Genomic DNA, 25,010 nt, shown 5'->3' on the forward strand with positions numbered 1-25,010 from the left:
TAAAAACTATTTATCCGATAGATCTTAAAAGGTATATTGTTCATGGGAAATAATCTTATGTGGGTGTTTCTAGCGGGATCCCAGATTATCCCAGTTGATAAAGAACTGAATTAAGAAGCCCCGTCTTTTTTGCTTATTGACGAGCAGATGACTTCGTTACAGTCTACAAACTCCTATCGTGGGATATATTTTTGATAGGAGAAGGCTTTTCAGCAGAAGAAACATAAATGATAAAGTGGTGGAAGCTAAAAGCACGGATTCAGACTAGATAGAAATAAAACATTTTCAGTAGTGAGGAAAAAGAGATATTGGCATAATGTCTATAGGGACGAGGTGGATTTTCACATAACTGGAAGGCTTTAAATCAGGACTTGGATATCTTCTGAAAAGACGCTGTAGCTCAAACAAAAACTATAGGGTTGATGCAGGACTTACCGTGGGATGTTCTGTGAGCTGTATTTTATAGGAGATCAGCCACTCTGACCTTGACATCTGTGAATCTGTCGCCCTGCAGTTTACTTTGCCTGGAATACTATGAAGGATAAGAGAATAAATTCTCCTTTCGGGTTTTCAGTCTTTTTGATAGCAGAACGGTTTAGATCTATTTGAACAAGGAAAGGTCTCAATATTATTAATTAAAATCCAGTTCTACATATTGGATTCTTTAGCAATAACATCAAATCCTGTGGTTTTAAAGCAGAGCTCTCCCATCATTAAACAGAAATTAAAATCATATCTTTAATTTCTGCATTAGCACAAATATACTTCCAAAAAATTGGTTCAGCATTGCCTGAACCTCAATCTTTCTGCTAAAATGGTTATTAATATTCTAAGCACCAGCAAAATGGTTCATAAACTGGTGACTGTTTTGCATCTGTGGACCAAACTGGCCAACTTCAGTAAGTGGAGAACTTGCTCAGTGTTGTACTGATTGTCAGTTTTCTGTATCCAAGACCTCCAGAGTGTAGCTGATTTTACGTCCATGGGACATCACTTGGATCCTATCACTCTTTTTTTCTAGTAAACCTTAAAAGAATGTTCCCAGTAAAATTAGCTACCGTATGTGTAAGGATTTACATACTAGAGTTATACAGATAAATCACAACGAGCAAATTTGAGAAAAGGTGCTATTTTAATGCACATTTAACCAGTCCAATTCTTAGAGTTACTGAAAAATCATAGCTTTTCTTTTTCTTTAGCTCTGTGCTTGGTTAAGTTTTCTTTTTTGTTACTATATTTTTTTAATCCTGAAACTCTTTTTATTTAAACTGTAAGCTTTTTAGGGAAGGCACTGTCTTGGCATTTGTACAGCACTTGGCACCACGGAGTTCTGATCTTGCTTAGGTGCTAGTTTAGTACACGTAAATAAATGATGATCTCTCTCAAGTTTATTGGAAACCACCTTTTCCAAGAACTAACAGGTTCAGCAGTGGCATTTTAAATAGCTCACATTTGTACATGCTGGACAATTAGCTAGGTAATTTGCACCTTGCCAGCCATCTGTGGAAACCCGATCTAAATGTGCAAACATCAATGATATATCTTGTGCCCCTGCCAGTTCAGCAGCACAGGATCAGGGTATAGTCTTGCTTCCTTGGCTTTCTCACCACATGCTTCACTTCTCTGCTATTGCCCAGATTGTCCACATCAGAGAGGGAATCATGGATGCCAAGGCTGCCAAGAGTGGCAGAAAACCAATGCCATTTGTGATGACATGTTTTATATTAGGAATTGCTATAGGAAATTTTAATACCAATTATAAGGAGAGATATTAAGAAGCTACCATGGTTTTGGTGAGAGAAGTGAAGATGATCTGGTGTTTCAAGAAGGTGAGCATGGCACCAGTCATGCTCTGTGTACAGTTAGACCAAAGTCAACTCTGAAACCTTAGGAGCACTAGAATTAGGGGAATGACCCATTCACTCCCAGAGTTGCATTCTTATGAGCAGATATTTGGCCAGGGTGATATGACCCCGGCACCTGTTCCTGCCCAGGGCAGGGGGTCGGACCTGATCATAGAATCCTAGAAGTAGGGTCGGAAGGGACCTTGTACATCTTCAAGTCCGACCCCCTGCCTGGGCAGGAGAGAAACTGGGCTCAAGGGACCCCAGCCAGGTAGGCATCGAGCCGCTTCTTAAAGATCCCCAGGGTAGGAGCCAGCACCACTTCCCTTGGAAGTTGGTTCCAGATCCTAGCCGCCCTGACTGTGAAATAGTTCCTACGGGTGTCTAATCTAAACCTACTCTCCAAAAACTTGTGGCCGTTATTAATTGTTATCCCAGGGGGCACTGGGGGAAACAAGATCTCCCCCAAACCCTTCTGGTCCCCCCTAGTGAGTTTATAGACGGTCACAAGGTCCCCCCTCAGCCTTCTCTTGTAAAGGCTGAACAGGTTCAGGTCCCATAGCCTCTCATTGTAGGGTCTGTCCTGCTCTCCCCAGATCATGCAGGTGGCCCTCCTCTGGACCCTCTCAATGTTGTCCACATCCCTCTTGAAGTGCGGCGCCCAGAACTGAACACAGTACTCCAGCTGTGGCCTGACTAGTGTCGTGTAGACGGGGAGGATCACCTCCTTGGCCCTACTCGAGATGCACCTGTGAATGCACGATAAGGTCCGGTTAGCCCTGCCGACCGTGACCTCGCATTGTCGGCCCATGTTCATCTTGGAGTCAGTGATGACTCCAAGATCCCTTTCTGCCTTCGTGCTCTCAAGAAGGGAGTTTCCCATCTTATAAGTGTGTTGCCGGTTACTACTGCCGAAGTGCAGCACCCTGCACTTGTCCATATTGAAACGCATCCTGTTTTTGTTAGCCCACCCTGGCAACCTATCCAGGTCTTTCTGCTGTCTTTCCCTCGCTACTAGCGTGCCCACCTCACCCCAAATTTTGGTATCATCAGTGAATTTGAACAGGTTGCTTTTCACCCCATCGTCCAAATCGCTGATAAAGAAATTGAACAGTGCGGGCCCAAGGACCAAGCCCTGGGAGACTCCGCTGCCCACTTCCCCCCAGGTTGAATATGACCCGTCCACCACCACCCTCTGAGTACGACCCTTCAGCCAATTAGCAATCCATCTGACCGTGTAGGTATTGATGCCACAGTCACCTAGTTTTTTAATGAGGATGGGGTGGTCGACAGTGTCAAAGGCCTTGCTGAAGTCCAGAAAGACTACATCCACGGCGACACCTGCATCTAGTGCTTTTGTGACCTGATCGTAAAAGGCAATCAGGTTGGTCTGACATGACCTGCCCCTAATGAAACCATGCTGGTTGCCCTTGAGCATCATCCCCGATGCCGGCCCATCACAGGTGTGCTCCTTGATGATCTTCTCAAAGAGTTTCCCCAGGATTGAGGTAAGACTGACGGGCCTATAGTTGCCCTGGTCCTCCCTCCTCCCTTTCTTAAAGATGAGGACCACATCGGCTATCTTCCAATCATCTGGCACCTGGCCCGAGCACCACGAGCGCTCATAAAGCCATGCCAAGGGCCCTGCAATAACCCCTGCTAGCTCCCTCAACACCCTGGGGTGGAGAGCATCTGGACCTGCTGATTTGAACATGTCCAGCCCCTCCAGTAGCACTCTAACCCGGTCCTCCTCAACCTTAGGTCTTGGGGCATTCGAGTCTGTCTTGAATCACGGTGGGGGAGTCCCGGTCCCTGCACAAGAAAACGGGATGATGATGTGTTTAGGTCCCTTCCAACCCTAAGCATTATGATACTATGAACAGTGAGAACAGAAGGAGTTCTCATACTGAACAAGCAGGCAGGGCTTGATGCGACTGAAGGTCTGCCATGCTTTGTACATATATCAGAACATATGTGAACCTGGGGCATAATCGTCATAATATGCCTGTGAATAGTAGTATGTTGGTGTCCTGGTGCCACATTATTCTTAAACATCTGGTGCTGTTATAGGGCATTTATATCTGAATAAATGGTAAGGAAAATGTTCCCAAGAAAAATATTGAGAGCAAACAGCTGTTTGTTTTACTAGATATTGCTGAAAACAGGCATCTACTTTATAAACCTTAGTTAGTCCTCGGTAGTGTCCATTACATTACATTAGGAGAGGACTAATATTAGCAGACCACCAAGGAGGTCTCACTTCCATTTCACAGATGAGGGTAAAAAAAATCTCTCTGAACATTGTCTGCTAATGACAACGATGAAAATAGCCAAGAGGGGCATTTCTCTTGTTTCATTTGTTAAGCAGTTTCTTAAAACCCCTGCTAATCAGATATCATGCTCCCAATTGATTTTTTTTTTCCCTTCTTCATTCAGGTCCTTTCCATTTGCCCCAAAGACATGAGAGCAGATATCTGCGTACATCTGAATCGGAAGGTTTTTAACGAGCACCCTGCCTTTCGACTGGCTAGTGACGGCTGTCTGCGGGCCTTGGCTGTGGAGTTTCAGACTATACACTGTGCTCCAGGAGACCTCATCTACCATGCTGGTGAAAGTGTGGATGCTCTGTGCTTTGTGGTGTCAGGATCCCTAGAAGTCATACAGGATGATGAGGTGGTGGCTATTTTAGGTACTGTGATCACTACTGCAATGGTTGTAAAGTCCATAAATAATGAGGGGGTTGGGGGGCACTGCTATCAGAGATTGTATGCATGTTTTGTTGGAAATGAAAGTAACTCAGGCAATGGTAAATCAGATGATCTGTGGGTGCATCTGCACATGCACTTTAATGCATTAGAGCATCACAAAAAGGTGTGCTTTCACTTACGCGCATTAAAATAGTCTAATGCCCTTTTTTCTAGTACCTCACCACGAAGGTACTAAATTTAATGTGCATTAGCAAAAGCACATTAATGAATGTTTAGACGTGCCCTGTTAGGTCATTAAGACCTCTATATAAGGCTCAGACTCCTCTACTTAGGTCTCTTTTCCCTGTGGAACAGAGCTGTCCTGCAGGGCTCTGAATCCTGGTAAACCTTGAAGTAGAGGCTACAAATTGAAGCACAGACGCATGTAAAATAAGTAGTTATCAAAGGTGACATATGTGGCTGGAGAAGAAATTGCTTAGACAGATCTTACAGACTTCATTTGCAGTTTTTCAGAAGTCCTAAACACCGCTTTGCAACTGGCCACAAAATGATGCTTAGCTTCAGCATCTTGATGCAATTATGTCAGGAAAGGAAAATTAGAATTTCCTTTCCTGAGGGTGATACATATTAAGAAGATGCTTTCTTAACGATAGTTTCACTTTCTGATTAATTCAGTCTTAGACTCAGAGAGAAGGGAGCTAGGGAGGAGAGTGATATGTGAACAGCCTATATCAGATGAGCTTTGTCTGAGCAGAAGCGGTTTGAGCAGTGAAGCTTGGAAATGTTTTCCTTCTGTTTACCTTCAAATAATAGCTGGTCTTGCCTAGGGGGACAGCAGCAGTGCCCTGGGACCAGGAGAGACTAGTGGTTGTCACAGCACTGAGATGTTTTGTCTCCAGAGAGGCTCCTCTAGCAGCAAATCTGTCGTGTTTTATTCCTGTAGGAGGACTCTTTCTGCCCATTCTGGCTCACTGGTCACAGCAAAGGTGTCTCTGAGCACAACAGAATGGCACCCCTGTGCTTGAAATCCTTTGCATATCATACTGGAGGAAATGTCTGCAGTTTCATTGCGGTCTTGTGAGCACGTTGTCCATGTTAACCTGTTCTCTTGTCGGCACTCCAGTATGGGCTTTTCACAGATGCATCAAAGCTGAGTTTTCTCTTGAATCGGGAATGAAACATGAAGAACTTGTGTTACACAGTGATAATTGTCGCTGTTGAAATCTGGCCCAAAGAAATATGCTACCAAAAAAAATGAACTGAGATTTTGAGCCCAGATAAGCATGTGAATTAGGGCTGATCTAGACACATCTAGGCTCCTCCCGTTCCATGAATGCAGTTGCTCGCATCCACTGCACGGATTACCTGTGATTCACTCTGCGATCTTATCTTGACCCTTGATCTGCCTCCAGTGCCTGGATACATCTTGGCATGCGTCAAAGGGTACAAATAACGTGCCCACCTACCTAGGCAATTAAAGGGATAAGGACAGAGGGTTTCTGTTAAACAGGAAGAGGCAGAAATACACCATCTACTCAGGCTTGGCACACAATAGATAAGAGAAATCCTTCTAACACCCACGAGGCTGTAATTATAGTCAGAGGAAGTTGTGCACCCAAGCAGTCAATACTGGAGAAGGAACATTAAACTGAACACTACTGCTCTCCTTGTGCATGCAGATCTGGCAGCACTGGTTGAGCTATCCCTAATGCAGACCTTTCACTAACTTCAAAGGGAACTGGTCTGGATTAGGTGAGGGCAGAGCTGGGTGGGTAGTGGTGGTCTTAAGACAGGGGTCACTATTGGATACCTAACTGATATAGAAGACTGAGTAGTTGTGAGACCTTAATGAATTCTCTCTTCTTGCTATGATCCCAGCCGAGCATTTTTTTTCTATATGCTCAGAGTTTATAAAGACAGAAGGGACTATTTGGATTTCCCTGAATTAATTCCTTAATTCCTTTGAGGCACAGCCTGCATGAAATGTGCCACTGAGCTGCGGTGCCCAAGAGAGGTTCAAACAAAAATTCTCCTTGGCATGTTGTGCGGGGAGGGAGCATCTCTAGTGGCACCCCTTCAAGTCCCTGCTGAAGGGGTTGTGGTACATGAACCACAGCTCAGTGGCTGTGTTTCATGAAGTCTCCTTCTGTGTGTCTTGGATTTCATTGGGCAGGGACTCCGGGGAGACCAGCAACTATCATTACGCCCATCTGCTGTGCCGGAGTATAATAAAAGAGGGGCAGAAAGGAGATACCTGCACCATTGCTCACATAAACATAGGAAGGAATTACAGGCTTTGATGCAGTTTGTTGCTGCATCATTTTGGGGTCACAGCATGGAGTAAATGTGGGAAAAAAGGAAGTACAAAGTCAAGCGTGTGTCCAAAAGAGGTATCAGACCCATTATCAGATGTGTGTACATGTGGGGGGTGGAGGTGTACTTGCTCTCAGTTCATTATGAGACTAAACTCATTTCTTCTAGCTGGAGGAGGATCTGAGCTGACGTAAATACCTACCAACACTTGGAAATATCCAATTTTCTGTCTCCTAGTAGATATGAAATCATTTAAAAAGAGAGATGTCATACAAAAAACTAATCTTTATTCATGGTCAGGATTGAGCCCCTTATTCAAAAGCTCCTAAATCTGCAGTTTCTATAGCAAAATATTCTCATCCACAACACTAATCTCAGTGACAAAAAGGATATCTCTCTCTCTGGGTTATAGCTATTCAAAGAAAAAAGGATTTTGAAAAATCGTGGCTGTGTTTAACCAAACAAATGTTTTGAGGGTGCTACAATAGAAACAAAGAGCAAATTATCAGTTTATTGAACTGAAAAACATTGCTAAATGGATTATGTTCATCATCCATTGTTTATTATTGAAAATAATTTGTTTGGGATAATATTGTGAAATCTTTACTTCTCCTGCTTACACATTGTAAATTCAGTATCTATATTATACTCTGTTTGACCAGAGAGACCTTTAACCACATTCAGTTAAAAAGAATCGGCTTTAATTACTGGAAGTGCCTTTGATTCTGCCAACACTACTGACAGCAATTCAATGAATCAGAGTTGCATTTATTGTGTGGTAGAGGGATTGGTAGACGGTATAAATCTATCTTAAGAAAAGATAAACTGTTGCTCTGGTAATCAGAAAACTAGGCAAGTATCCTCAGGCTTTGGCAGATTAGTTAATAGAATAGTGAACTGATTAATTGTGAGATTTTCTCTCTCATATGGAAAAAAAAGGGTTATGGAGCAGAATCCCTCTCCAAGGGATTTATAATGACACTCTGACATGTGAGATGATGCAGTGCAGATCAAATGGGGGAACATTATTATTTTAAATCAATCTGCTCTGTCTTGAGCAGCTCAAACAGAGGGGAAGAAGGACCTGCTTACATAAGAGCTTGGATCATGTAAAGCTTTCCATGGTTGTGCATCACCTCCCCCCCATTTTCTCACCAGGCTTTTTTGCAAAGGTTCCCCAGTCCCTTCTTTCTGTAGAAGCCGTTGCTTTTCATCCCTACGCATCCTGTCACTTTGTAGAGCACTGCTCACTTGGGGATCTCAATGTGCATAGCCTACATCGATTACATAATTCCCATCATACCCCATCATTCAAGGACATATTCATTTGGTGACACTGGCTTGCTTGAAGCTGCAGAGTAAGTCGGAGGCAGAAACAGAATGTCTTGGCTCACTTCTGTGCTTCAGCCCGAAGACCAAGTGCTCCTCTTCTCTATGGGGCATCCTCACCAACCCAGACGGATGCCGTTACAAAGCACCTCATGTCCTCACGAGTGTACCGTGCCTCCCTTTGCAGACTCCTTGGCTCTTTCTCCCCTTTCCTGCATCAGCCACTTCCAAGTCCCATCCAGATGACTTCAGTAAAGTTACAGCAGGGGTGAACATGCACCTTTGTGTTTAGGAGCAGAGTTTTCTCAGCTGAGGGCCCCTGTCTGGAATTTCCTCCCCCTTAGAAGCCTTTGGAGGCCTGCATCCAGTGATTTTCATAGCAAGATTCAAGGCCTGCTGTTTTGTTTAGTCCCATTGTGGTTCTGCATGCAATTAAGCCATCCAGGTGCTGCAGTAATAAGCACAATGGAAACCTGTAAAATAACAGAATAATTCAAATTGAACCTCGAGATCCGCAAAGCCTGGGATTCCTTAATGAAAAAACCCCAGTGCCCAATTAAGTTCTCTTCATTAGTACCTTCATTTTCCTGAGATATACTCTACCTTCCAAATGAAGTAGCTGCTGATCTAATAGCTAACGCACCAGATTCACTCTGCACCAAATTCAGCTCCTTCACTGGAGAAAACTGTCCTGAAAATGGTCCAATAATTTTAACATGTCATGTCTACAACTGCCAGAATAGCTGGGAAGGGCAAGCAATCTTGTTTCTAATTGTCAGAAACCTTGCTGGCAAGTTAGGCTGGCTCGAGAAGCTTGTTTTGTAATTTTCCACAGTCACAAGTAGAAATCAGCAGTATATCTAGGTCTGCTCTGTATTTTGTAATGTACCACTTGGGAAACCTCAGTAAGTTCAGAGGTTTCCAAGTCCCTCAAGCAAATTAAATCGCACCAGCTAGGACAGGGCAAACAGTGCTTCCCTCTGCTGCAATGACCTGGGATTTCTTCTGACAGAGAATCTCATAGAAGTAGCAATGCCAACCAAGTGCTTGCAGATGCCGCACTCCCAACTCCCTTTCATAGCCTGGCTAACGGTATAACTCATACAGGAACTTACACCTGAAGATTAATTAATGTGGTTTAAAGAAATCTTTATGCCAGCAGAAAAGTAACAACTTGCTGCACTTAAACCATGATTCTAGGAATTGATCATGAATATCGATCTTATGCAACAGCGCTAAAAATATCCGAGAAGCTGAACTGTGAGATGTACCTGTTCTTGAACAAAGGCAGTTTTGATTGTCCGGACAGTATGAATATATAATAGCTGATTCGTCCTCTGGTGTAGGGTCCCTAACCCCTCATGTGTTCAGTTAAATTGCCTTTTTTTTTATGTGATGTAAGCCAGTTATGGGAAGTCCTGCAGATCGTCCCAATACAGCCATGTTATTTGTTGGATTTAGTATTTTCTAGGAAGTGAGAACTTCAGTTGCTAAGCTTCCTTTAAATGGGGCAGCCTGTTATCTTTTAAAGCAGGCTTCTCGAATTATGCCTCCCTAGTACTTGCATTACTTTGCAGATTTGGAAACTGAAATATTTACCAAATATCAGCCATGAAAGTTAGAGGAAGAAGGCATATGTAAGATATTTGAAAGTAAAGAAGGATGATTTTTCACCTCAAGTAACAACTGTACTCTGATGCCAAAAGAATAGCAAATGGGCTCTGCTAACAGCCAGCACTGGAGCAACTCGTTGGAAGTGTCAAGCTATAAACCTCTCCTGCCGCAGTCAGCATGACTTGCAGGTGGTGGCAGATCTCAGGCTCCCAAATGATGGGGGTAGAAATCCGCAAGCCCTAGGAACATTTCCTGTGTTCACTTTGTGGCACGTGTGAGACCAGAATAGCACGTGTCATAAACTAAACAACATGAAAAGTCTTTCCATGTCACTTAACTCCCATTCACAGGTGCTAAAGCACTGATTTTTTGTGGGCTGAGCTTTACACTAGGCTACTTCTCTGCAGCAGACTCAGGCCCTAAGTAGCTCCTGCTCTTTGACATTGAAGCCTTTTTATCAATAGCTTTGTAGTAAAGTAAAACAAGACAAACTAACCCTGGAAACGTCCTCATTTTAATAATAGATGTACCTGTTACTAAGGGCTCTGCAGCATTTTATGCAGTAGTCTTTTCATATTTCAGCTAAGAAAAAGAGTCCCCCCAGTTCTGATCAGTTAAAACTATAAATTATCTTGTGTGTAGACGAAGCAGGGACCCTAAATTGAAGCGGTGGGTTTTTAAAAACACCGCTTCAGTTTAGATCCCTTTAAACCCCTGTGTCGTGCACACATCCAAACTTATCTGCTTCTCTGGCAGCGAGGAGGGGTGGGTGAGCTGCGGGTCAGCGGAGCGGTCCCTGGGCGGCAGTGGGGGCCTGGTGCTTCCCTTTGCAGCAGTGGCAGCCGCCCCCAGGCGGCACCCACCCACGGGCACCCAGCTTGGGTGGTCCCAGGGGGCACTGCAGCTGCAGAGGGAAGCACTGGGCCCCTGCACAGTTCAGGCAGGCAGGATCTAGGTGGGGAGGAGAGGGGGAAGATCAGGTTCACCGCCTTTCTTTTTTTTTTCTTGGGCAAAGTCTGCCTTCCCAGGCTGCTGCTAGGCTGCCTGCAGGGCTTCCTGAAGAGCTGCGGAGCTGCACAGAGGCTGGTGCTTCACTCTGCGGCTGTAGGGCCCCAAGTCATTTAAGGGGCATTACGCTGCCGAATTTGCTACAGCGGCTGGAATTACTGTGCTATATGCCACCGCAGCGTGCAAAAACTGACACCATTAAAGCGGTGCAAAAGCATTTAACCCACTTTAAAGTGTCGTGCACACCTGCCCTAAGAGAAAAATGATCATATGAAGCCTGGGATGTCTTCACCTCGTTGAAAAACAGGTCTGCAACAATTCAGATAATGCAGATTGGTTTTTATGGGCTTGATTTCACAAGGCACTGGCCACTTTGATCCCAAATTTGTCAAGTACTTGTGCAAGGGCTTAATACAATGTTTCTCAACCTTTTCAGACTCAAGACACTCTTTATTAACCCAAGGCACCCCCTGGAAAATGCCAGTTTTTCATTTTCACTCGTTTTTTGATGACAGAAAAATGATATAGCAATTCTTTTGTTTCAAATAAAAATGAGACCAGAAGAGATCACAGTGTTTTAACACTGTGGCTTCCTATTTGAAATCTCGGAGTTTATCTTATGAATCATGTCGGTACACTTAACAGCACAAAAACATTGCGTGGCACGCTGCAACACCCTTGAAATGCTCTCAAGGCACCCTGCTGCAGCACCCTGTTTGAGATTCACTGGCTTAATATGACATCCAGGGATACTGATATACAATTTAAGCATGTTTCTTAGTGCCTTCAAGACTTGAGTCTGAGTCCTCAGCAGGCTTCAGGATTTAGCTCAATTTCTCCTTGTTCAAAGCTGTTGTTGACAAAGAGTCAAAGGGGATTTTTTTGTGCAAGTTTGGGATATTTTCCCCTCTGTCCACACAACAGTTAAGCAAAATATAAAGCATCTATCTTAACTGATGGTCAGCTTGTGTGTTGTGGGTCTGATCCATGGCCAATTTATGACGGTAACATTCTTTCCATTGTTTTTATTCTTTCCATACACTGTTGCCAGACCCAGGAGTTCAAAAATCATGTATCTCACTGCCTAAAAACATGGAAATGTCTGAAAAATCATGGTTTTTGTTGTTTTTTTTAAAGACAGCAAACAATTCTGGGTCATTGTTTTTTGGTTCTTATGGCTTCAAGATTGAATGGGTCACAATTTCAAGTTTTTCTGTGCATCCATGAGGGATAGAAACTTACCTTTGTTATAAAATGAAAGCAGAGATTCTTATATAATTATTTGTCTCCAGGAGCCACCAAATTATAGGAAAACACCAAATAGTACTTGCAACGTAGACTTTGCCATAACACGACGACTGGTAGCAGAGTGACTGTATGGACCTTTTTCTCTTCCTGGCTCACTTTTTCTCCTTTTTTTGTTTGACTCCCCTCCCTTTCCCCCACTCCCCCATCCTTTTTATTAAATAACAGCAAAGAAGCTTTACCAGCATTCAGCTGTGTCTCTGTACTGCTCCCTCTCTGTCCACCGGCCAGTTTTGAACCCATTGCTCTTTTCCCAAAGTGCTTGAAGTGGCCTTTTTCATTCTCTCCTATATTTATATATCACCATTTACTTGTGCAGGACCAGATTTTCGAAAGGACTCCATTGTCAGTGCCCATAGTTATTTTCAGATGGCTCCGCTCCCATTTGGGCTCCAAATAAGTGATGAGTTTTCTCTGGCTAAGCTCTTCATTGATAACATCACCTGTAGGGTTCGGTTGTACTGCCAAGAGAGTTGATGACAAAACATATTTTCCAGAACTCAATATTTTCCAGAACTCAAGTAAAAAGAGGAAAAATATACAAATAAACCAATCAAAGTACTTCATGTGGAAAGTTGTCTCTTGTCCTTAAAGTTGATATTTATGGGTTTGGCTGGCTCTTTCACATTCTAGTTCAAACTCATAGGTTGTAAGGTCAGTGGGAAGTATATCTCTTCTAACCTCCTGCATAACACAAGCCACAAACAGGATAAATAAATGGGTACATCCCCCTTTGCAAGCCTCAGTGAGGTAATCTTGGGTTCAGCAGGCAACCCGAGGGGAGCAGACCTACTTCCTGCAGTTGATGTGGTGCCATAGATACTCAGCTTTACTTTACTGCACACCAGGGTTTTCTTCCTGGAGTTATACTGGCACATGACCAGGTTCAGCGTCTTATGATTTCACTTTGTATCCAGGGGTTCAGGGTTACGCCTCATCCCCTGACAAGACATCCTCTGCAGCCCTTCTCAGACGTTGGATGACAAGGGACCCTCCTGTAAATGCCCTCCAAGCCCTTTGTGAATGGGGCTTTTGTTAGCAGATCACTTACATTTTAATATTTTATCTGATTGGGTCCAACTCCAATTCATTCATTCATTTTCCTGTACATTTGCTCTGTGGGGCAAAGACTTGCTAGGTTTGTAGATGTCTTTTAAATCCACGGCCACTGCATTGCTACGTCTGTGTGCAGCCTCATTGAGTTGGCAAGAGGAGGCCATGTATTTTGACACCTGAGGGCCATAGATTTAGTGTTTAGCTGATTAAAACTTAAAGCAGCTGAAAGGAAACATCTGAGAAAGTCCAGCTGAAGTGTGATGAGACTGAGCTTGCTCCATGAATATTGTTTCCTGTGTGAACAACCAGGTACTAATAGAAGGAATGGCTTGTCCAAAGCTGCTAAAAAGGAAAGCCTTGTCCATGTGCCATTCTCGGCCCACAATGTAGACTGCTGGGATGGGGGCTTAAAAGATTCATGGAGACGTAACCTACTTCCTCTCACAGTTTATCAACCGCTACTGTGGTTTCTAGGCTGCATGTGAAGCACTTATTTCCCCTTTGGGAAGTGGCTGATGAATTTTCACAGCTGTAGTTCCAGCAGTGTCACCTGCCCGATGGTCAAATGCGCACTCTGAGCTATGCGGGAGATTGTCTTCTATGGAAAGAAGATGCAAACTTGTTCCCCTCTTCAGATTTTTAGCTTTCACTCAGGGTAGTTTACCCAGTGATCGGAGCTGAGCTTGAAGCCTGTATTGACATACTCGAGTTACTTTGGGTACCAACAGCAGCATAACCATGGCTGCATGTGCTTATTCATACCCGTAGGTGAGTACTAAGTAAGGCAGTCTTCACCGTTGGGCATGCCTCCTCAGGAGCATTATTATTGAGCACAGAGTGAGTACCAATCAGGCCTCTGATTGCATTTTAGACTTGCTTTTTAAAATGCTGTCACTACCAGTTAGATATATGGGAAATACGTTTCCTTCTGAAAAATGGGAATATTTCTTTATTTTAAAATTTAACCTCAGAACACATTTTACAAAAGCATGCTTGTGCTGTCTCCTTATGGCCTGCCATGCTTAATCCAGCAAATAATTTGGATAGCTCCTTTCTGAAAGCTCCAAGCAGGGTCTTGTCTAAGGGTGAAGTTACACATTATGCTTAGACCATACTAAGGGAACTTAAAAAATGAATTTCTGTATGTTAAAGCTCAGTAATTCATGCTAAGTGCCCTGTAAGCATCTCAAAGTTTTGGTTGGGCAGGCAGGCAGGGTTATCATAGATCATAGAAAATTCAGATTGGAAGGGACTTCAGGAGGTCACTTCTAGTCCAATACCCTGCTCAAAGCAGGACCAGCCCCACCTATATCATCCCAGTCAAGACTTGGTTCAACTGGGCTATAAAAGCCTCCAAGGATGGAGATTCCACCACTGCTCTAGGTAACTTGTTCCAGTGCTTTGCCACTCTCCTAGCGAGGACATTTTTCCTAATATCCAACCTAAACTTTTCTTGGTGCAACTTGAGACCATTGCTCCTTATTCTGCCATCTGCCATTACTGAGAACAGTCAAGCTCCATCCTCTTTGAAACCACCCTTCGGGTAGTTGAAGGCTACTGTTAAATCCCCTCTCTATTTTGTCTTCTCTAGACTAAATAAACCCAGTTTCCTCAGCCTCTCCTCACAAGGCATGTGTCCCAGCCCCCAAGCCATTTTTGTTACTCTCCACTGGACTCTCTCCAGCTTGTCCACATCTTTTCTACAGTGGGGGGCCCAAAGCTGGACACAGTACTGCAGATGTGGCGTCACCAGGGTAGAGTGGAATAATTGCTATCTGCTGGCAACATGCCTCCAGTGCAGCCCAGTATGCTGTTAGTCTTCTTGGCAACAGGTGCACACTGCTGACTCATGTCCATCTTATTGTCCACTATAACCCCCATGCCCCTTTTTGCAGACCTGCTACCCAGTCAGTCAGTCCCCAGCCTGTACTGGTGCATGGGATTATGTCCTAAGTGCAGGACTTTGCACGTGTCCTTTTTGAACCTCATGAGATTTATTTTGGCCCAATCCTCCAATTTGTCTAGGCCACTCTGAATCCTAGCCTTACTCTCCAGTGTATCTACTACATTCCTGAGCTTGGTGTCATCTGCAGACTTTCTGAGGGTGCAGTCTATCCTATCTTTCAGATCATTAGTGAAGATACCAAAGAAAACCAGCCCCAGGACTGACCCCTGAGGTACTTCATACCGGGTGCCAGCTAGACAACACTGTTGTTGAGACCAACACTGCACCCAGCTTTCTATCCACCTTAGAGCCCATTCATCCAACCCACATGTGTGAGGTTTCAGTCAGGACATAGGCAGCTGGGCCTGCAGGTAGGTCACTGGGAGCAACTAGGGAGTCAGCAAGGCAGGAGGACAGACTGCCACAGCTTCAAGGTGGGGTCTAGGTCAAAGGGGCCAACAGAACACGGGGACCAAGTTCCAGGAGGGGTGAAAGGCAAAATCCAAGAGACATTATCTGAGAAGCAAGCCACCATCAGAAACCAGGGGCCACAGAGCTGATGTCTAGGTCCAGGGGAGATCTGAAGTCAGATTCTGGAAATGCCAAAGTCAAGTCCGGAGCCAGGAGAATCAGAAGGAGCAGTGAATGGGAGGCTTGCCAGAATACACCAAGACTGTACCAAGGCACACCTGTAGCCTGAGGCTACAGGTATGCTTTAAAAGGCTAAGCAGTGCTTTCAGCTGCCAATCTGGTTGCAGAAAACTGGGCAGTCTCATTAGCCAGGGATCGGGGCAGGTATGATAGGTCCTAGTGCTTGGCCTAGCTGAGCGTGCTTGATCAGAGGCCCCGCCAGGTTAACTCTGGGCCATGCTACCTAGCTTGTGTTAGGGTAACTTCAGTCTGCTCCATGAGAGAAAATGAGAAATTTGCACTTCTCCAGAGCATCCCAGCATGCACCCCACCCAGTCACCATGACCTCCCACCCAGAGCAGGGATAGAGTTCAGGTATCCTGGCTCCTAGCCATACCCATGCAGCCTTCTAGTGGAGCTAGAAGTCAGAGCTGTGCGTTAACTTTACCTCTTAACATTCCACGGATTTAGGAAGATCCAAGTGTAATGTGTAACTTCATCCTAAACAAGCAAGCTGTGCTGATTTAACTCTGCTGATATGGTTAAAGTAGTGAGAGCCCTATTGTGCGGACACAGTTTTATCAGTTTAAACGTGTGTTAAAACTTAGCTATTCCTATAGAGGAAGAGAAAAAACTATACTGGCACAAGGCCCTTTTTTAACATTAGAACTATGTGCAATTTTGGGGTTGTAGAAGTATAGTTGTTCCAGGAAAAAAATTACAGCTCTGACCAACATGCTGTTACAGTACTGTGACCTGCAGTTTTTCTCTTCCAGCCCAGAAAATGATATAGCACTAGGAACCACATACATATCAGGACCTGACATGCCTTTTCTTTGTTTAGTCATTGACACAAATGCAAAATGCATATCAAAGCTATCTATTCTGATTTGAGAGCTTTCCCATTTTCAGTCACTTTATGTTCAGAAGGAGTATATGTTTAGACCAGATCTGATGAGAAACTCTTTAACCTTGCTCATCTCAAAGCAAAAACTAAGAACCGAGAAGTATTGTCTGAAATGCTCTTTGCCAATGACACAGCAATTGTTAGTCATTCAGAAGCAGGAATTCAGAGTCTCATGGATCACCTCTCTCATGCTTGTGATGATTTCGGTCTGACCATTAGCCTAAAGAAAACAGTAGGAATAGGTCAACAAGTTGACCACCCTCCAAAATAAGGGTCAACAAGTTGACCACCCTCCCAAAGTTAGAATAAATGAAGAAAACCTGGAAGTGGTTGAAAAAATCATTTACTTGGGCTCCACCATCTCGCAAAATCTAGGCTCAGAAGCCAAAATTAATACTCACATTGGAAAGGCAAGCAACGCCGTGACTAAACTTCAAAAGAGAGTTTGGAAAAAACAGAGTGCTCACTCTGTCAACAAAGATGTCCTTCTAAAACACTTGCATACTTAGCTCTCTTTTGTACGGCAGTGAAACATGGACTCCTTATGCTAAGGAAGAAAGAAAACTGAACAGTTTCCATCTTTGATGTCTCTGAGCTATCCTGGGCATAACATGGCATGACAAATCTCCAGCTTCTGGGGTTGTTCTGGAACAGGCCAAGATACCCAGTGTGTTCATGCTTCTGAAACAGAGACACCTCTGTTGGTTTGGACATGTCAGTTGTATGATGCATGAATCCCCAAGAGCATACTCTGCGGTAAGCTGGCCACTGGGAAGCATCAACTTGGACGGTCCAAACTCTGTTTTGTTGTTGTTTGCAAGAAAAACCTTTGTGAGCTGCACATCGATGGCCAATGCTGGGAATCAATTGCTTTAGACTGCTGAGAGTGGAAAGCCACCGTGAAGCAGGGCCTATGTTGTTTCAAGACAGAGTGGTTAATGATGAGCTACAGAAGAGGCGGGCAAGACAAAATGATACTCAGTATGCCAGTGCAAGCTCAACCAAGTTTGTATGCACAACTTGCTAGAGGGTCTCTTTTTTATGTGTTGGACTCAGCCACTCAAGAAGCTATGGTGGTATTTGGTAACTCACCAAAAGGCATGATCTCCATGGTCTCCTGCAACTGATGGCTGCCAATGCAATGGCCCCATTAGGCTGTCAGAGCAGTGGAGAGACTCCACCATGAGCTGGGGTGAAAATATGATATGTAAGAAGTCTCAGAGTATTTTCTTCTTCTGAAGATTGTTTTAGGCTAGTGTTGCTCAACCTGTTGGCCCTGTGGGTCAGAGGAATGGGGTGGGGCTGGGCCATGGGCCACATGGAGCCTTGTATGCCAGGATCTGGCCCTGGGCCTGACACTACCCCCAACTGCCCTCATGCACCTAGAATGGTCCCTGGGGGCCGCACATGCTGCCCCCTCCCACCAGATTGGTCCCAGGGGGCATGGCACCGCGCCCTCCCTCCAGGGTTGGTTCCTGGAGGCCTGGCATAGCCCTCTCCACTGGGATTGGGTCCCAGAGGCCTGGCACTGCCCCTCCCAGCCCATCACATGCCAAGATTGGGACTGCCTGATGCCACCCCCATTCTAGATGTTTATAGGCTCTTCACCTCTTCTGGATGAACCCACTACAGTTTGTGATTTTACTAAACTGCAACAAAGACAATGCCAATCTATTCATTTACTTCATGATGATTCAGTCATACAAAACTTTTGATGCGTTGCACTTCAAGCATTATACCAGGACTCTGAGTAAACAGCCATTGCTTTTATCCTCTTACCTTTAATTTGATGTGTATTACTTTACATTTCCAAAGAGAAGAAACATTTCCCTATTATTGTGATAGGAAAATGATAACAGTTACTATTGTTAAATTCTTTTTCTTTCAGTTGTAGGCTGTAGTTACTCAGAGCAGAGCTCCAATTTTGCCAAGTGCACATCACAGAGAACAAATAAATTAGGCAATTTTATACATTGAAAAAATGGACTATTTTCAATGAATTATATAATGGCACTTTGTGCGTCAAAAAGAGGAGGTTTTGACTGGTGGTTATGGACAAGGACCATTAACTGCTGAGGGTAACTTCAAAACAGTACATTAGGTAAACCATACATTATTAGTTAATGCTCTGCATTAAACATTTACTTTGAGCTATCTTGTTTTGTAAAATACATTAGCAGGACCATGTATTTGCTATTCACTTTCATTGTTTCAAAAAATATAGAGGCCTTCATTGTTTTAAAAAAATACAGGGTCCCTTGAACATCAGACTTAAGAATATCTGTGACAGTAGAAAGACCATTCCAAAGTGGAGAAATCTGCTATAAAACAAAGGCAAGGAAATCAGAGGCAGGTTCACTCCAAATAAATGTTCTGCGTTATGTTTTACAAACCTCCAAAGGTTTCTTGAATAATAGTATGCACATCCAGTTCCACAGACAGAAATAAAACCCCAAACCAAAAAGAACACTAAGGTAAATTTTATCAGAAAGTAAAATTACTTTTGCTAGTGTTTTTCCTTCCAGAGTAAAGCTGTAAACTGCCCCAAGAAAATGTTGCAAGTCTTGAAAGAGGCAGGTGTTAAAAGGCATTATCAGAAAAAGCAGGATGCTTGCTTTATCAGCTTTCATGTGGGGAAATAAGACACCAAGTTACAAAATAATGCTCCATGCAGGGCCTGATCAAAAGGCTACTGAAATCAGTGGAAAGACTTCTGTTAATTTGAGTTGAGGATTAGACGTCTAGACCCAGATCAACCAAGGGTCTTAGGCATAATAATGCTCATTCTTTTCAGTGCCCAACTTTGGGAGTGGAGTTCATGAATCTGAGGACTTACCTTTGCCCTTGCATGACAAATATGAAGTATTAGGCACCTACAAATGGGACAGTAGCAAGCTTGCTGGGAGAGGGGGTGCCTATCCCAGCCAGTCAAGAGGATGTGTCTGCAATCCCACTTCTTTCAATACACATCTTCCATCTCTAAGGAGAATACCTTTGTCACCAGGTTATAGGCTAGGGTGGACTGGAAGATACTTCCTACCTGCTCTATAGACGTTAGGCTACAGTGAAGTGATGCAGAGAGGGGTCAGAGAGAATAAGAGGAAGCATGACTCAGTAGCCATCCCCTAGGAGAGGAGAGTCCTGGGTGCTGGTACACGTTCCCAACACTGTTTAGGTATTTTAATGAGTGACTCTTGATTGCAAAATGCCTAAGCAGGCCCCAGAACCAGGACTTGCAGAGAACTGCCCTTATGAGTAGGCTACAAAATCACACTTCTTGCTTACTCTCTTTCTGGCCCCTGGCCCCGTGGCTCTCAGATGCCTTTCTACACAGCAGTCCAGCTATTATGGGAAAGGCCAGCACCTGCTCCTCCTCCAGCTGTATTTTTGAACGGAAGTGACAGTAGCTCTTGTAATTTGTGCTAAAATCAGTGCATTAGCTGGATGGGCTTTCAGTATATCTTCCTGACTAGGCCCCACAGGAGTCTTCGGGTAGGTTTATATAACTCAACTATGATGCTAAGTAGCATCATACCAGGGTGGAGGGGAGCTGCTGCAATTAAAGTGCCTGCAGTGTCACGTGTATTCAGCATCCCGTACTTTAAAATGGTGGCGGGGGCGCTTTAACTAAAGCTTGTTCAACAAGCGTTAGTTAAAATGCCCCTGTTGCCATACAAGACGTGGAGGCTGCTGGAGTGTGCTAATCAGCACGCTCCAGCAGACTCGCTGCAGACTCGATTAATCAAGTCTGCTTTGATGTGTGCTAATTAGCACGTGTTGGAGCACAGGTCTGTCACATGTATAAATGCCCGTAGGGTTGGAAGGATGTCAAAAGTCGTCGAGTCCAACCTCCTCTGTGTTGCCTGCACCTCCTGAACAAGAAGTAGTTTGACCACCTTAGAGCAATGCTACACACATGCTGATGAGTTCTGCTGAGAGGCTAATTCAAATGTATTGCTAGAAATGCAATTAAATGAAAGCAGATTTGGTTACATCGATGCGTTCCCTGCACCATCACTTAATCTTTATCAGTAGTCAGAACCATCATTAAAGGATCCAAACCCACAAATAATTATGCATATCACTTTGCACAAGAATAGCTATTCACATACACAAATGTCCACAGAATCAGGCCTTCTAGCCCCAATTTAGTAAGTGTATAAATGCATACTTAACATGATATATGTGGTTAGCCCCATCCATGATGATTTAAGGCCAGATTTTCAGAGACATTTAGGTGGCTAAGCATACAGCTAGGTGGCTAGTGGATTTCCAGAAGTACCTAAGTAGGTTAGATGTCTGAGGGTCCTAACCTGCTTAGGTGCTTTTCTAAATCCTATTAGGTTCCTGTCTGCATCTTTAGGTACCTAAATACCTTTGAAAGTCTCAGCCCTGGTGCTTAGCCACAGACCTAATCTGTAACTGGCTCTGCCACAGGTAATGTAATAAGCTTTTGGAAGAGAAAATCTACAATTAAAAATCCTCCTTGTAAAATGCAGACATCATCAATTTGCAGTGACTACATGCTCTGCAAGGATTTGTGGAGGCAATTTTTTTCTCAGACTTTGAATTGCATCATATTTTTGGTTTCTTTCTCCTCCCTTTTTTCCCCCTCCAAGTTTCTGAGTGTCTAAAGAAAAAAAAGACATCAGATGAAATGCTTAAAAGAAAAATGGGCGTGTGCAGATGAAACGGGGGCCCTAAATTGAAGTGGTGAGTTTTAAAAAACACCGCTTCAATTTAGGGCTGATTAAATCCCCGTGTTGTGCACGTGCCCCACAGTTACCTGCCCCTCCAGTGGGGAGGGGAGGGCAGGCTGTCAGCGCATGGAGCGGTCCCTGGGCTGCGGGCAGGGCTGGTGCTTCCCTCTGCGGCAGCAGCCCCCCCTCCCCCAGGTGGCACCCACATGCAGGCATCCGGCTTGGGTGGTCTCAGGGGGGCACCACAGCCGTGGAAGAAAGCACCAGTCCCCTGCGCAGCTCAGGCAGGCAGGCAGGCTCCAGGGCAGGAAAAAAAAAGATCAGGCTCGCCGCTTTTCTTGGGCGGAGCCTGCTTTCCCAGGCTGGTGCCAGGCTGCCTGCAGGGCTTCCTGCAGAGCCGCGGAGCTGCACGGAGCCCGGTGCTTCGCTCCACGGCTGTAGGAGCCTCGAAGGAGTTTTAGTTTGCTATGTCCCAAGTCATTTAAGGTGCATTATGCCACCAAATTTCCTACAGCAGCTGGAATTAATGCGCAATATGCCACTGAGGCATGCAAACACTGATACAATTAAAGTGGTGCAAAAGCATTTAACCTGCTTTAAAGTGTTGTGCACACAAGCCTCTTGTTTTGTCTACACATGGCCTATGTTGTTTGTAGGGCTTCCAAATTGAGGTTGGTCTTTTTTGCATTGAATAACATTAAACATTAAATCAAAGTGCTACCTTTTTCTGCCAGTGTCTAGATGGATATTACATAAAACAGTGGAACTGTCAATCTGCATTAAATCTGAGATTTCCTGTACTCCAACATACTGCCCCTGATGGTGGCTAGCGCTAGATGCTTTGGAGAAAACTATAGCACCCACTCCATCAGTGGGCACAAGAGGATGTGTCCTACATAAGATGTGCAAACAGGAGGGCTGTATGAAACAGCACCGTTCCGTTTCAACTTGAGTTTAGAGATTTCGACAGAACAGCATTTCATTTTGAATTTCATTTCAGTTCGAAAACACTGTTCCGTTTCGCTTTGTCGAAACAGTGACGCTGTTTCAACGTTTCGCCCATTCGCTATAATGGGGAAGCCTCTCTCATCCAGCAGGCTGATGGGGGCCCGCAACCCTGGAAGGGCTGTGGGGGCTGTGCCAGTTCTCCCAGGGCTGTGGGCCCCCGATCTGCCTGCCAGATGAGAGAGGGAAGCTGGGTGCTGCCATCTGGGACCGGGGAGCTGGGGAAGGGAACTGAGCCCGATCACTCAGCTCTCCTCTCCGGCGCTGCAGTCGGGCTGGGGAAAGGAACTCAGCCCAGGGCTGAGTTCCCATCCCCAGCCCAATCATAGGGCCAGGGAGGGGAACTGAACGATTGGGCTCAGTTCCCTTCCCCAGCCCAATCGCAGCACTGGGGGGGATGGGGGGAACTGAGCCTGGGCTCAGTTCCCTTCCCCTGCACTGTGATCGGCTTCCTGCAGCCCAGCCCTGGGAGGCAGGGAGAGCCAGGGCTGTGCTCCCGGGTAAGCCACATGGGGCTGCAGAGCCCCTGGCAGCGTAGCCTGGTTCTCCCCTGTCTCCCACCACCTGGCTGCTGGCTGCTTCAAAACTCAAAATGTTTCAAAACTTTCAAAACATTTTGACTAGCCTCGTTTTGTTTCAAGGCTGGTTTGAAGCCCTTCGTTTCGATTCGATTTCACTGTTTCGAGCTCTAAATGAGTTGAAACAGTGTCAAATCGAAACAGCTGGTGAAATTTCACACAGCCCTAGCAAACAGTGGATGAAGTGCTTCATAACTTCATGGGCTTTCCAGGTTTGTTTTTGAAGCAGAACAGCCATTTTTGAAGCACTTCACTGGCCATGTACATTGCACCCTCACTTTTTGCAGAACTTCGGAGGCACTTAAAGTGCTTCAGATGTTATGTCTGTCAATGCCTTCGGTCTCATGCTGATGTCTAGTCATTACAGAATCCCTGAAACCCTGAAATTCAAGGTTTCCCAAGTGTATTGTCATTAATTATGACTGGAAACCACTGATATATCTATATGTGTGCAACCCCTATTTTAAATGTGATAAGTTTTTAGCCTCTGACTTCCTGCACAATGAGTTCCACTGTTTAATTACACATTTCCTTTTATCATTTCTGAATTCCCCCACTTTTGATTTCCTTGATTGTCTTGTTTTTTTATTATGGGAGAACAGAAGATCCTGGTTTATATTCTCTAGAGACCATTAGTGGTTTTATGTATTGCTACCATATCCCCTTTTGGTAGAAAATCACTAGTGTTTGATGCTCTTAATCATTATCTTCACCCTTCTCTGAATGTCCTCTACTTCTGCGATATCCTTTCTTGAAATGGTATGACCAGTTTTGCACATCTCTCCTTCTAATCTACCGCCTCTCTGGTTTTCAGTAAACGAGATATCTTGTGACACTTGTTATAACACCAGCTTTTATCTATTGCATGGACTTTCTTTTGTGCAGAACTTTATCTATCATATATCACTTTGCAACTTAATAAAATGAATAATTTGAGCAGTGGCTTGTGACCAGACTCTGTTTTGGAAGCCTAGCTCCTAAGTGCATTAAATATTACTGGAAATGACATTAAATCAGTTCCATGTTCTAAAAGTGCTAAGAAATACCTGTATTAGATAGCATCTATGGCAGGGAGTAGATTGTGTATCTGATCATATTGTGTCCATCCCAAAGTGGCCCCAAACCTGATTGAGTCTATGAAAAGTATTGTAATTCATATTATTATTAAAATTTCATCTTGAAAAATCACTCCATTTACATCAAATGGAAATATACAACCTAAATATTAGTAGATTTGCTCAAACAGCAGGATTTTGTTAAATAAATATATTCAGTGAGAAATGTAGCGTTCTATTCACTGTATTTCATAAAGGCATACTCTTTATTATTTCCAAGGTTTCTAATGACCATTGGAGGTTCTCGAAAATGTTCCCAAATCCTAAAGTTTCCTGAATTTTAGGAATTTAGGAATATTTAGAAGCAGCATTCATTTAAATATGTGTTGTACAGTTTACCATTTGCTTGTCCCCTGTTTAAAAAATAAAACTACTCTTTCAGTAACGGAATAGAAAAAAAGGTAATGTAATTTAGATGATCAATTCCACAGCCCACTTGCAAACAGAAAATTATTAATTAAAACAGTATACCAAAAACTAATGTCCAGAAAGTACAGCCACAGGAATCAGGGTCACCTTGTGAATGATTTGGTAGACGGAGTATTTAGCCATGTCCGTCTGAATTTGAACAGAAGGCAGGTAGATATTTTACCTTATAGATGAATCAAAGTAGGTAGGTAGGTAGATAGATAGATAGATTGAGCGAGCTCATGCTTTCATGAGCTGATCATGAGCTTCAGCCCATAAAAGGTGTTTATTTAAATACATATACATGCATCTATCTGTCTATCTATACACACACACACATAATGTATCTATATATATCCATATCTATCTATCTTTCTATCTATATAGATATCTACTTTGATTAGTTTATTAGGTGTAAATGATTTGGTAGCCTAAAAGGAGCAAATGCCATCTCAGTAGTTTGATCAGCTCTCATGGTTAGATGCTGTAGTGAAGCCCTGATCCAGGAAAGCACTACAGCAGGTGCTTAAGTTTGTCACTGGGTA

The 25,010-nt window shown here is 44.0% G+C and overlaps 1 protein-coding gene across 1 annotated transcript in view; it reads left to right on the forward strand.

The window, feature by feature from the left end:
- KCNH5 (potassium voltage-gated channel subfamily H member 5) overlaps positions 1-25,010 on the forward strand; it is a 271,205-nt gene that overhangs the window by 198,210 nt on the left and 47,985 nt on the right. Inside the window, exon 9 of the mRNA XM_014598759.3 lies at positions 4,281-4,533. Within this exon, the coding sequence (XP_014454245.1) occupies positions 4,281-4,533 (253 nt within the window). The remainder of the gene's footprint in view (positions 1-4,280; positions 4,534-25,010) is intronic.

Source organism: Alligator mississippiensis, chromosome 2 (assembly GCF_030867095.1).
Source record: "Alligator mississippiensis isolate rAllMis1 chromosome 2, rAllMis1, whole genome shotgun sequence".
NCBI classification, from domain to species: domain Eukaryota; kingdom Metazoa; phylum Chordata; order Crocodylia; family Alligatoridae; genus Alligator; species Alligator mississippiensis.